This window comes from Rhinolophus ferrumequinum, chromosome 23 (assembly GCF_004115265.2).
Source record: "Rhinolophus ferrumequinum isolate MPI-CBG mRhiFer1 chromosome 23, mRhiFer1_v1.p, whole genome shotgun sequence".
In the NCBI taxonomy this organism is placed as follows: Eukaryota; Metazoa; Chordata; class Mammalia; order Chiroptera; family Rhinolophidae; genus Rhinolophus; species Rhinolophus ferrumequinum.
Window position 1 is genome coordinate 45342870 of NC_046306.1, and position 13367 is coordinate 45356236.

Consider the following 13367-nt stretch of genomic DNA (forward strand, 5'->3'; position numbering starts at 1 on the left):
ATTCTTATTATCAGTGTTCTAAACTCTGTCTCTGATAGGTTGATTACCTCTGTTTCATTTTGTTCCATTTCTGGAGGTTTCTTCTGATCTTTCATTTGGGACGTGTTTCTTTGCTTCCTATTCTGGCTGTTGCTCTGTGATTGCTTCGATGTATTACTAAATCACCTACATCTCTCAGTTTTTGCTGGGTGGTCTTATGTAGTATGTGTCCTTTATACTCGAATTGTATAGTCTCTCAATTCTCCTGTCCCATGTGTTCCAGAGGTGTCACTGTTGAAGTTGATCTTAATTGCTTTTGGCTTGTCAGAAGGTGGGATTGACCCTCAGACTGATTAGCTGGGAGAATTAGCTCTGCTCACAGTGTATGAGTTACTGTGTGGAGGTCGACCCCTCAGAGCAAGCTTGGCCCCTGCAGGCCGTTGTGCCTGTAGAGAATTTCCTTTGAGTGCCGCTTGTATGTTCAACTAGATATTGCTCTGGCCTTTGGGTGTGTTTCTGGCATCTCTTGGGTGGGGCGCCCACTCAGGGCTGTTTCAGCCCTGTCTGTTACAGGCTTTTGGCTATCTGGAAGGTGCCTCAAAGCTGTATGTGGTTGGCTGCTGCTCGTGCTGGGCCTGGAGACATTTGGTAGTGGCTTCTCTGTGATCTGAGGCTGGCTGCCACCAACACTGGTCCTGAGGCAATTTAGCAAAAAGTCCTGAAACCCCTAGGCCTGTTGTCACCTGTTAGTTGCCCACACAGCCCAACTGTTGAAGAGGTTCCTTAGAGCGTGTGTCTGGCTGGTTGACCTGGTGTTGAGGGTGCCCTCAGCGATGCACACGAGCTGGGCAAGATGGAGTTCAAGTGAGTCATGAAATGAGACCAGTGTTTTTTTTATAACATTAATGCAGATTCAGATCTTATGCCAATACCTAGCCTGTGACTCCCTTGTACAGCACCCTAAAGGAACTGAAGCCAGCCAGCCTCCACCTCAAGCTCACAAATTCTGGAGAGCTGCTCCCAAGTGGCTGTGGTGCAAATTTGTGGTTACTGAACACTACCAAGATGTCCCCGGGGCTTTGCAGACCATCTGCTGTTGAAAAAAATGTTTCCCACAGTTTTTGGAGGTGGAGCCAACCACCCAGGCACCCAGAGGGACCCTGGCTATGCAGCTGTAGGTGAGTGAGGTGGTGTTACAAGTGGCTAAAGGCTGTGGTTAGTGATTTCTACAATTTCAGTGTAGTCTCAGCTCCTGGATCAGTGCTGGGTCCATGCCTACTTCAAAAACGAGAAACAAAGTAAGGCAAACCAACAACACCAGAAAACAAATACACCCCCACGAAAACACGACAAACAATGAACAACAGGAGAAACAAAAATATATAAAAGAAACAAAAACATTAGGACAAGTCAGGTAAACAGGAACCAAAGCAATAACAAGGTTAACAAACCAGGAAAACAACAAAACAGCAAAAACAAATATAAAAGAAAAAGAAAACAGATGAAAGGAAAAGAACCAAAAAAGATGAATGAGAAAAAAATAAAGAAAAAGGAGAAAAAAAAAAAGGTAATGACCAAAAAAAAGGGATGGGGAGAAAAAAGAGAAGGAGGGAAAAATAGTGTTTCTGCACATCACTTAATCTGCAGGTCGCTTACTCAGTAATAGAGACTCTCCAAGTTATTCCACACCAGCTGTGTGGAGGGCAAGGGCCCAGCACAATGTGCACCAGCCTCCCTCTCAGGCTCACAGGCTCCTGTGAGCTGCCTGCAATTAGCTATGGTGGACTCTGGGGCTGTGCTCACCACCAAAAATCCCCACAAGTTGCTGCGGCAGTCCGCTGCTGCAAAAACCATCTGGCCTGTGGAGGTGGGGCCGGGCACCAGGGACCTAGGGTGCCTCCAGGAACGCAGGTCTAGGTGGGCAGGCTCGGACCCCAGGGCACCGTAGGGTTTGGTCAGTGGCCCCCACAAAGTCAGAGCAACGTGCACTCCTGCACCAGCAGCCAGCCCGCACAAACGCGCCATGAACGTCTTGGCCATTGCACAGTTCCCGGCCCAACACTCAGGAAAACTCTGTCTCTGCCTGTCTCAACCAGCAGCCTGTGGAGGAGAGTGCCCAACAGGCTTTTCCCTGGCAATGCTGCATAAACAGTGTGGAAAACTGGGACCCAAGCCAGCATGGCACACCCCTACGCTGATTCCACCAGCCCAGGGCAGACCCTAACCTGACCCTCTGTCAGAGGGCTTAACCCTGAGAACGTGGTGCCCTTCTGTGATCCACTCATGTGCAGGCTCCACACAGGGGAAACCATGGTCCTCAAACTTCCAACTCCCACTCCAAAGGCGTTGCGTTCTGTCCTTCCCCACAGTCTCCTGGGACCCCCTCGGGGCCACTCCCTCTGCCAGGGACCGGGTGAGTGCTCACCAGTGAGCGAGTCCATGTGTCGGCTCCACAGGAGAGCAACTGGGCCTCCAGCCACCCTCCACCCCACCAAGAGGAGCAAAGAGAGTCCTCGCTGATTTCTGCTGCCAGCTATCGTGGAACTCCCCTTTCTGGCAGAGGAAATCTGGGCTGGGGAGCCTGTTGTGGGATCAGAGTGTCTCTCCCACAGCAGGGGAACCCTCTGCCACTGAGACGCACCCCCGGCATTCACCCTCTACCTGTGGGTTTGGAGTCAGCCTGCCTAACATCTCTGCCCCCCGACCAGTCTCGCGTTGGCTTCTTCTTTAAATCCTTAGTTTAGTGGTTCTGTTTAGCTAATGTTCAGATGAATCCCGAGGTTGAATGTTATATAAACTATTTGTAGTTTTGGTTTGATCCTGGGAGGCAGTTGGCACAGTGCCTGCCTATTCTGCCATCTTAGCTCCTCCTCCCCAACCATCTTTTAAAGCCCATTGTGAAATTATTTCTTTCCCTGAATGTCTTAGTCTTCTTTTCCTTTCCAGGCTAAACAGAGTCATGGAGTTCCAATGATGAGATTACTCTATTTTTAAATATATGGTACATAGATACCTGCACGCCCACTGGTGTTCATACATGAATCCCACGTTTCCTTAGTGCATCAAGCATGACTATCTTGCAGGTCTTAACAAAAGTGTTCACATGCTTGTGTGGTCTGTTATCCCAAGCACAACTGGGGGATATGTTCTTTTTTCTTAGTGTCTGCAGGTTTTAGAAAAAAACTAATGTTCAAGAAAAGTATGATGAAATAGAACAAATAAAGGAAAAGAGGGCCTGTTGCTCCAGCTGTAGGTCCACCAAATCTTCCCTCTTGGCGTCACACTCCACCATTTGGAGGGTTAGTCTTGGTCCCCACATATGTATTAGGAGGCTGGTTTGTCCCAGTGTGCACCTTGGGATAAGTGACTCTTAGATATAATGGTCACTTTACAGCCATTTATTTGGGGTCAAGTTGGGGAAACATTCAATTTTTTCCCCACAAGCAGAATATGGCGTTAGTATCTGTTACTGTTGGCTAGAAATCTATTCATTTTTCAGAGCAACGTTCAAATTTCACAGGTTTTGTGATATTTTTCCTTATCATCTTAGTTTCCATTAATATTTCCCACCTCTGAATTCTTATGTCGTGGGCTGGTTGTCTGTCCTGGATCTTTTGAATACCATGTTACCATGCTGGTCACAGTTTCATGTGCTTGTATCTCCTCAAAAATATAGTAACTACCAGAGGGAGGTTTCACTTATCCTCCTTCTGTCTGCTTCTCACTGTGCTTTCCATGACATCTTATATGTAGTAAGTGATCAGTAAATTCAAGAAGATTAAGAATTGGAAGTTACCTATTAAGTCAATTCATCTTCTGAGTAAAGAATGTTTTTATCCTAAGAACGCCTACCTTCTGACCTTACCCAACACAGGAGCATCTTACCTACATTCACTACTCCACGACATGGGAAACCAAGCACCTGGATTCTCACGTTTTCAGAGGTATTAGGTAAGCCAGTATCTCCCTCTGGGCTCTCCCAAAAGCAGGTACTTTATTTGGGAAGTGATCCCAAGATCTGTAAGTGAGGGAGGGGAGATAAAAACAGACAGGAAATCAACACAGTGTGCATTACTGTGCTGGTTCCTACTCTGGACAAGGGAACTTTGTCTCACTAGATTACCAATAAGGAAGCTCATAGAATTCACCCAGGAGCCATCCCTGTAAGGATAGGAGACTGAACATTAATCCACCGGCACCTAGTCCTTGTAGGCAGTGATTGTCCCTGCGGACATTAACTACCACTATCCCCTCACTACATGCCTCTACCTCTACCTACCCTGCATACATACTCCCAGGCTACACCTAGGGGTTAACAAAAAGATGACTTAAGCTGATCACCTAAATTTTGACTGAGAAGAGATCTAGGCTTAAATTTTTATTATTGAAATTTCATCCTAACCGTGAGTCTGAAGTATATACTATTCTGACTTTAAGTTTTATAAAATTGGATTGATGTAGTTCAACTTAATATAATGCATTGGCAGTAGTCCACAGGGGTTTAAACTCGGGAATTAGAGCATCTACTAAAGGCCCTTTTTATTCCACCGCTGAGAAGTTGTTTGAACCAGCAGTGCACTGATCTGCAGAACTGCATAGATGGTGTTAAAATGTATTTGTCATGTAAGACGTACTCCCGCACACTGGCAGCATTGAAGGGACATATCTGTCACCACTACTGTGAGAAATAAACTTGTGTGGGGAGCTTTAGCATCGTTGAAGAGATCTGTGATCACTCTTCTATGTAGGCCAGACTCCATGCTGGGAACTGCAGTCACTGAATTAGGAAATATAAATGTAATGGGAATAACAGGGACCATTATTAGGGCGACAGGGACCAAGACCACTCAACCAAGGCACGGTGGGTATGGTTACCAACTATACAGCAGAGCCAAAACAGCAATCATAATATTCAGACTTGTCCAGACTTATGGTGTTGTCTAGTTAATGATACTATTCTTATAAGTAAAATACACAGAAAACCTACTAAATTCTTACTTGATCTGTATAAACAGAAAAGTTCTAGATCAAGTGAACACAAGCTGAACCTGAATCATAAAAACAGAGAGTGATGGCCCCTCAATTAATTCCTGAACTTTTAGCAAGGTAACTCTATTGGGAAAAAATGAAATAACCTGAGCTTTTTGGGACTACTGGACACGGGTTGTATGTAAACTGACGTTGATTCCAGGAAACCCAAAACGTCATTGTAGTCTACCAGTCAGCGTAGGGATTTATGGAGGTGAAGTGATCAAAGAGTTTTAGCTCAAGTCCACCTCACAGTGAGACCAGTGGGTCTCCAAACCCATTCTGTGTTTATTTCCCCAGTTGTGGAATGAATAATTGAAATAGATATACTCAGCAGCTGGCAAAATCCACAATTTGTATCCTGACATGTGGAATAAGAGCTATTACAATGGGAAAGGCCAAGTGGAAGCCACCAGAACTGCCTCTATCTCTAGGAAAATAACAAACCAAGTACCACATTCCTGGAGGGATTTCAGAGATTAGTGCCACCATTAAGGACTTGAAAGATGCGGGGATGGTGATTCCCATCATATCCCCCTTCAACTTGCCTGTTTGGCCTGTGCAGAAAGTAGGTGGATCTTGGAAAATGAAAATGGAACATTTTAAGCTTAACTAGGTGGTGACTCCAACTGCAGTTGCTCGATCTGGTCTGGTTTCATTTTCTGAATATTTTAACACATCCCCTGGTATCTGGTATGCAGCTATTGATTTGGCGTATGCCCTTTCCTCCACCCTTCTCCACAAGGCCCACCTGAAGCAGTTCACTTTAATTTGGCAAGGCTATCAGTATACCCTTGATTTCCTACTGGAAGGGATGTCAGCTCTCAAGGCCTTTGCCATAATTTACTTCACAAGGATCTTGGTTGCCTTTCTCTTCCACAAGCTATCGCACCAGTCCATCAGGTTGATGACATCGGGCCTAGTGAGCAAAAAGCAGCGACTGCTCCATACTTACTGGTAAGACATTTAAGCGCATCGGGGTGGGAATAAATCTGACTAAACTTCAGGATACTTCTACCTCTGAAATTCCCAGGGTCAGTGATGTGGGGCATGCCAAGCTAAGGTGAGGGATAAGTTATTGCACCTGGCTCCTCATACAACCATGAATAAGGCACAATGCCTAATGCGCCTCTTTGGAATTTAGAGTCAACATATTTCTCATTTGGCTGTGCTACTCTGCACCATTCACTGGATGACGCAAAAAGCTGCCAGTTTTGGATGTGGCCAAGAATAAGGGAAGGTTCTGCGACAGGTCCAAGCTGCCCTGCAGCTGCTTTGCCCTTAGACCATATGATCCAGTGGTGCTTCAAGTGTGAGAAGCAGATAGAGATGCTATTGGTGCTTTCGGCAGGACCCTTATAGGTGAATCACAGAGAAGACCCTTAGGACTTTAGAGCAAAGCTCTGCCATCCTTTATGGATAACTACTCTTTCCTTTTGAAAAACAGCTTATGGCTTGTTGCTCCTCTATCACAGCACAGACTGAACACTTAACCAATGGCCACCAAGTTACCATGTGACCACGGCAGTCCATGATGAACTGGGTATAATCTGACTCACCAAGTCATAAAGTTCGGTGTGCAGAGCAGCTCTTCATGGAAGTGGTATGTACGTTGTTGGGCCCAAGCAGGTCTCGATGGCACAAGTTACCTGAAGAACTGGCTCAAATGAACATGGTCCCCACACTTGGCCTGCACCTATGGCCTTATGGGGAGTTCCCTACAATTTGTTGACAAAGAAAGAAAAGCGTCAGGCCTAGTTTATAGATGGTCCTGCATGATAGATATACACGTAGCACCTGAAAGTGGTCAGGTGCAGCACTACCGACAGGACATCCCTGAGGGCAGTGCTGAAGGGAAATCCTCCTAGCAGGCAGTACTTGGAGCAGAGCACCTGGTTGTTCACTTTGTTTGTAAATTTATATATACATAAATTTAATATATATAAATTTATATATATATAAATTTATATACATTAATACATATATAATATATATATTTATAATTTATATTACAAATACTATTTACATTAACAAATTTATATAACTTATTGATTATATATACACATATCTGTATTATTAAATATATGTATATGTAATGTAGGGTCTCAGGTTCTTCTTCCTGCACAAGAACACAGGATATGATGAGTCCAAAAAGGAACACCAACGGAGCCAAAGGTAGGGCATTCATCCCACTATATTCTCAATGGCGGCCGGTTGAGACACAAGAAGCAAACATCCTTCAATACCCCAATAAGAGGTCTTCCCTCACCATAGTCTCACTGGTAGCCGGGTGTGACACAGGGCGTACGTAGGATCCACACGATCCGCACCATCTGCAATCTGCTCTTGCTAACTGCAATCCGTGCTTGCTAGTGTAGCCACGGCAGTTATGTTAGTGGCGAATGGCTAACTGGTTACAGCTGATGGTCAACTAGTTACAGCTGATGGCTATCTGCTACCTGAGCCAGCACCTTTCCACGTGAGGCCGAGAGCCTGGAAACTGCTCCCTGGGACTCTGTTCCTAATATATATAGTTTCTATAGAGAATGCTGAGTGACACTGAAACTGGACGGCAACCAAATCTGGGGCTTGTGCTTCCTGTGTGGTTCAGCCAATAGACCAACACAGGAGCTGGGCCATGGAATAAGCATTTATTATCAGAGCACCAGTAGTCTGAGAAGGCAGCAGATTAACACCTTCAAAAACTGCCCTAACTTTCTCAGACCCACTTGGGGTCTTCAAGAGAAAATCTGGGCCTTCCTGTAAAGGCTACATGGCACTCCAGGGATCTGCAGGGAGTGTTCCTTCTGACAACTTGATTCTCCAGTATCATCATCACCCCAGGAACAATGATGGGAGTAGCCTGGAAAGAATGCTGGACCATAGAGATTGTGATCAATAAGCCTACGATATTAATCACAAGTTTCAGGGTAATTTTCTAAAACAAGAAACTGGGTGGGACAGGAGACAGTCTGAACTCAAGCCACAGGGGGATGACCTATCCTTAAGGTATAGGTCAAGGCAATGTTGTAAGGTCTCTATTACAAGGGTCTGTGGGGACAGAGCCCCAAAGAGCAGTTTCCAGACTCTCGGCCTCATGTGAAAGGTGCTGGCTCGGGTAGTAGACGGCCATCAGCTGTGGCTAATTGGCCGTCAGCTGTAACCAGTTAGCCAATTAGCCCCTGATATAACTGGGGCTGCTGCGCTGCTTGGTCAGAGAGTTGAGTCGAGTGAGTCAGTCAAGTCGGTGGGTTGGCACGTAGAGAAGCGCACGGCAGGTTGCAGGTCGTGTGGCTCCAGCCGCCAGTGAGACTATAGTGGTATGACTCCCCTACCTATGGCTCCATGGGTGTTCCTTTTTGGCCTAGCCATATCCTGCGTTCTTATGTGGGGAGTGGGACTAGAGGCCCCTCAGGCCACCCCACACGACAAATGGTGCAGTGAGCAGGGTATGGCGGCGGCCAAAACTCTCCGAAGGATGGTGGAACAGTTTGTGCGTGTGAAAACTTAGTCTCAGGAAGCCCATGAGGAGCAGCGCCAGAGACGGGGAGTGCAGTCTGCCTGGGAGAGACTTGGTGAATTGGTGGTCCTCTCGAGCCACTGGATGGCATGCCGCCCTGTTGGCCATAGTAGGCATTACCGGCTTTTTGGTAGGCTGCTGCTCTGAGGGTTGCAGACATCTTACACCGAGGCCTTCACCCACTTAGACACCTAGCGGGGCGAGCAGGATTCCGGCCAGGTAGGAATGGAGTCTGACTCTTGGCAGGAGGACAGGTGGCCCCGACACAGCGTGTGGTGCCTGGTAGCCACTGTTCTCAGGAGTTGGACCCCCAAGGAGGGGTGAGAGGATATAGATGGCTCTCTAGCCAGCATGGAGAGGGCCCTGCAGGCTCTGGCTGAGCAGTTGCTGGAGGAGGCGAAGGCCACAGCCGGCCACGTGGGCTGGATGTTGCTCACGGCCTTGAGTCTCAACACGGAAAATGCGCTTCATGAAATGGCCCAGGTGCCGGACCAGGTGTCCCGGTTGGAGGCGCTGGAAGCTCGGGTCCGCCTGTTAGAAGAGGGGCCCCACAGTGGAGACTCTGAGGCAGAGGCGGAGGAAGCGAGTGGAGACAATGTAGCTCCCAACCCCCAAGCCCGGCCAATCTTGAAGCAAAGGGTAAAACGTGAGCAACCTTTGGGCCCCGGGGGCATTGCTGCCAGCAATCCAGCTGTGACTGAGTTCACAACCTACACCCCTTACACTCCCACTGAGTTTCAGGAGCCGGGGACAACGCCCTGGAGAGCCAGTCTCGGCTTGGTTACTACACTTATGGGATGAGGGGGCAGACAGCATTCTCTTCTCCCCAGGCGAGATGGAAAAGCTAGCCTTTGTGACAGTGCATCTGTCCCTGCAACAAAGGTTACAGAACTGTCATAGGTTGGCCCAAAACCAGGGCAACCATTGGTTGCCATTCTTATGCTCTATGTGCAGTGGCGGATCCATGATGTTACAACTGCCATGGCCACCCTAGGGGATGTTGAAAGCCGGAGGCAAAGGAAGCTAAGACAGGAGGTCCGAGCAGTTGAGACCTGGAAGCCCAAATCAAAAGTAAAGGGGCGACCGCTGCGGCTCGCGAGCGCCCCGGAAGCTGCCCCTTCTCAGGGGTCATGATGGGCAGCAAAATGGCGTCTGCCAGCAGGGTCGTTCAGGTAGTCAAGCCACATACTCCATTAATAAGGTTCCCTGACAGAAGAGACAATCCTAAGCCCAATGTATCAGAAGTTTTGAGATCAACAGGACTACCATCTCACTCTTCTTCAATTTCACAGCATTCTAAGGGAAGTAAATCACCAGATTGGCTGATGCATCAGGGTCCACCAGACACTGCAGAAATAATAAAAACATTACCTCAGAAATACAGAAGGAAACTTGTATCACAAGAAGAAATTGAATTTATCCAACGTGGAGGTCCAGAATAATCACTGACAATGTGGCTGCTGTTTGTCATCAGACAAAAGAATAGTCTTTACAATAAAGGATTTCCAAAATGACAAATGAGAAATTGTACATTAAACAACTTTAATAAATATTCTGTAAAAGAAAAAAAAGAAATATAGAAAATTTAGATAGACACTTGTATCTCCTAATTTATGTATGTTGGTCAGCTTCTCCACAAGCTTACCTAATTGTTTATATACTTTATACTTATTAAAGTACACATTTTTAAATATTAACCTATTAATTTACTCTTGATTATCAAGTATTACCAGTTGTTGAACTATTAAAAGCACACAATGTCTAGTAAACTCATAGGTTTAGCATAATTTCATTTTCTTTCAGTTTCTGTTTAGACATGGAAAGAATTTATCAGGCAGAATTGCTGCTTTTGAAAAGTGATTTTCCTGAAATTACATGAGGATCAGTGAAATAATGACTCCATTATTTGTTCTTAATTCTTAACATTTTTTCGTTCACAAAGTTACTGGAGCTTACTAAAAGCTCTAAAAAAGTTACTAAAAGCTTACTGGCTTTTAGTAAGCATATCCTACTCTAAATGATAAAAATATAGCCAAGGTAAAACCAGTGACCTTGTGGTATTAAGACTGGGAAGTTAACACAAAAGATTATTTGTAACCTATATTCATGTCAGAGTATAAAATGGAAAATAAGAGATCAAAGTGAAAATAGCATAGGAATAAATGTTTGACTGAAAATTGCAATTTATTGTTTTAGGGGTGTTAAGAAGTCTTGTTCTTTAGTTTATTGTACTGTTTTGATTATGATCATGTATGAAAATCCTGATAACCATTAACTTTCTCAAACCTATTGTCTGAAAGTCTCATAAAATCAACCTAACTAGTTAGCCTTGTTAAGGCAATTTATGAAACTTTAAAAGGGTCTTCCTGTGCCAACGGCATATATTATTGTGAAAGAAAAGCCTCAAAAAGCTAAATAAATTCTCTTCTATACCTTTAAAAAAAAAAAAAAAAGTAAAGGGGCGAGGTCGCGGGCTTTAGAGAGTAACATGCGCACAGATGTAGCGTGATCTCGTGGCAGCAGAGGTCGATCGGGAAAAAATAGACTGACAACCCAATGCACTCTTGTTGGAACTTTGGAAACAGTTGTGTCCGGAACAGCAATTCTGGAGAAGCCTAAAGGAGAAGTCTGGGAAAGTGCGACACATGTCCCTCCAGGACTTCATGCGGCCGCTTGAGGCTGACTCCTTTCAGCTTGACTAGGGGTGGGGCCAAGGTACCTGGTCAGAGGGGACAAGCAGGGACCGGAGGCCCCACGTGGAACTGTCCATACATTGGTCACCTTCTCATGTGCAGAGGGTTTTGGCCCTAGTTGACACTGGCGCAGACTGCAGTCTCGTTTATGGGAACCCAGAACTGTTCCCCGGACCAGCAATCTGCATTGATGGCTACGGGGGAAAGACTGTGACTGTGAAAGCTGTTTCCTTACCACTGGGTATAGGAAGGCTTCCCCCTCGTACCTACAAGGTTTATGTCTCCCCTGTTCCGGAGTATATTCTAGGGGTGGACGTGCTACATGGCCTCAGCTTACAGACGTCGGTAGGAGAGTTCTGTCTCCGGATCCAGGTGGTGAAAGCGGTGACACGCAGGCATGCTCACCACCCTCCTCAAGTGTTGCCACAGCCCTGGCGCGTGGTTACAGTGCGACAGTACCGCCTGCCAGGAGGGCAGGAGGAGATTGGTCATACAATATTGGAATTGAAGAAGGTACATATTGTGAGGCCAACACACAGTCCCTTTAACTCCCCAGTGTGGCCTTTCAAGAAGCCAGATGGGACCTGGCGAATGACTGTGGACTATAGGGAGTTAAATAAGGTGACACCACCCTTGCACGAGGCAGTACCTTCAATTCATGATTTGATGGATCGTCTGACTGTCTGCCTGGGAACATATCACTATGTAGTGCATTGGCCAATGCTTTTTTTCTCCATTGACATTGCACCTGAGTGTCAAGAGCAGTTTGCTTTTACGTGGGATGGGTGGCAGTGGACTTTTCAAGTCCTTCCACAAGGACACTTGCACAGCCCCACTATCTGCCCTGGGCTCGTGGCCCAGGATTTGGCACAGTGGGATCACCTGTCCTCTGTGGCCTTGTTTCGTTATGTTGATGGTATTTTATTAACATCTGATTCTCTTTCAGACTTAGAGCAAGCAGCTCCCTCTCTTCTCCGCCACCTGAAGTCACGCGGCTGGGCGGTGAATGAGGAAAAGGTCCAAGGCCCTGGCTTTTCCGTCAAGTTTTTGGGTGTTGTGTGGTCGGGTAAGACAAAGGTTATACCTGAGGCAATTATTGACAAAATACAAGCCTTTCCCCGGTCGACCAAGGTCTCCCAACTGCAGATGTATTTGGGTCTGCTAGGATATCGGCGGGCTTTTGTACCCCATTTAGCACAAATGGCAAGGCCCTTGTAAAACATGATAAAAAGGGGGGGCTTATGGGATTGGAGAGAAGCTATAGAGCCAGACTTTGTTGCCACAAAATGGGCAGTGCAGCAGGCACAGGCTCTGCAATAGTGGACCCTGGCTGCCCGTTTGAACTTGATGTTCACATAACCCAAGAGGGGTACAGTTGGGGCCTCTGACAACGGCAGGAGCGTCTCTGGTTGCCAGTGGGATTTTGGTCCCAACTGTGGAAAGGAGCAGAAGTACGCTACTCTCTAATAAAGAGCTGACTGCTGTGTACGCAGCCCTAGTGGCCACAGAAGCCATCACAGAAACAGCACGGGTGTTGGTTCGAACAACCTATCCCATCCAGGGGTGGGTCCGTACGTAGACCCAGGGACCCAAAACGGGGGTGGCACTGACCACCACCCTTGCCAAGTGGGGTGCCTACTTGGAGCAACGTAGTACCCTTAGTTCAAGCCCTTTGAGCACAGAGCTACAACAGGTCCTGGGTCCTGTAGAGCTTGTAGCCCAGGCTGAGCCAAGCACTCTGCCTAGAGGGGAGGACTTGGAGACCTCGCCCTACAAAGAAGGACAGCCTCCAGTACCTGAGGATGCCTGGTTTACCGATGGTTCTAGCCGAGGAGCTGCAGCCGTTTGGACAACTATTGGTGTGCAGCCCAAAACAGACACCATTTGGTTTGATACTGGGACAGGCCAGAATAGCCAGTGGGCTGAGATATGGGCTGTGTGGATGATAATCAGCCACAAGCCCGGGCCCCTAGTTATTTGTACTGACAGCTGGGCGGTGTTCCGGGACCTAACGTTGTGGCTCCCTACGTGGAAACACCAAAACTGGTTGGTAGGACACTGTCCACTGTGGGGTCAAGCCATGTGGCAGGACCTCTGGGACCTAGGGCAAAGAAAGGAAGTGACCCTAATGAATGTCACAGGTCACT

The 13367-nt window shown here is 46.8% G+C and overlaps 1 protein-coding gene across 1 annotated transcript; it reads left to right on the plus strand.

The window, feature by feature from the left end:
- Window positions 1-9616: 9616 nt before the first annotated feature.
- Window positions 9617-10219, plus strand: LOC117016026 (28S ribosomal protein S36, mitochondrial). The gene has a single exon (XM_033095027.1). The coding sequence runs from the start codon at window positions 9658-9660 to the stop codon at window positions 9967-9969; it is 312 nt and encodes a 103-aa protein (XP_032950918.1). The 5' UTR covers window positions 9617-9657; the 3' UTR covers window positions 9970-10219.
- Window positions 10220-13367: the final 3148 nt, after the last annotated feature.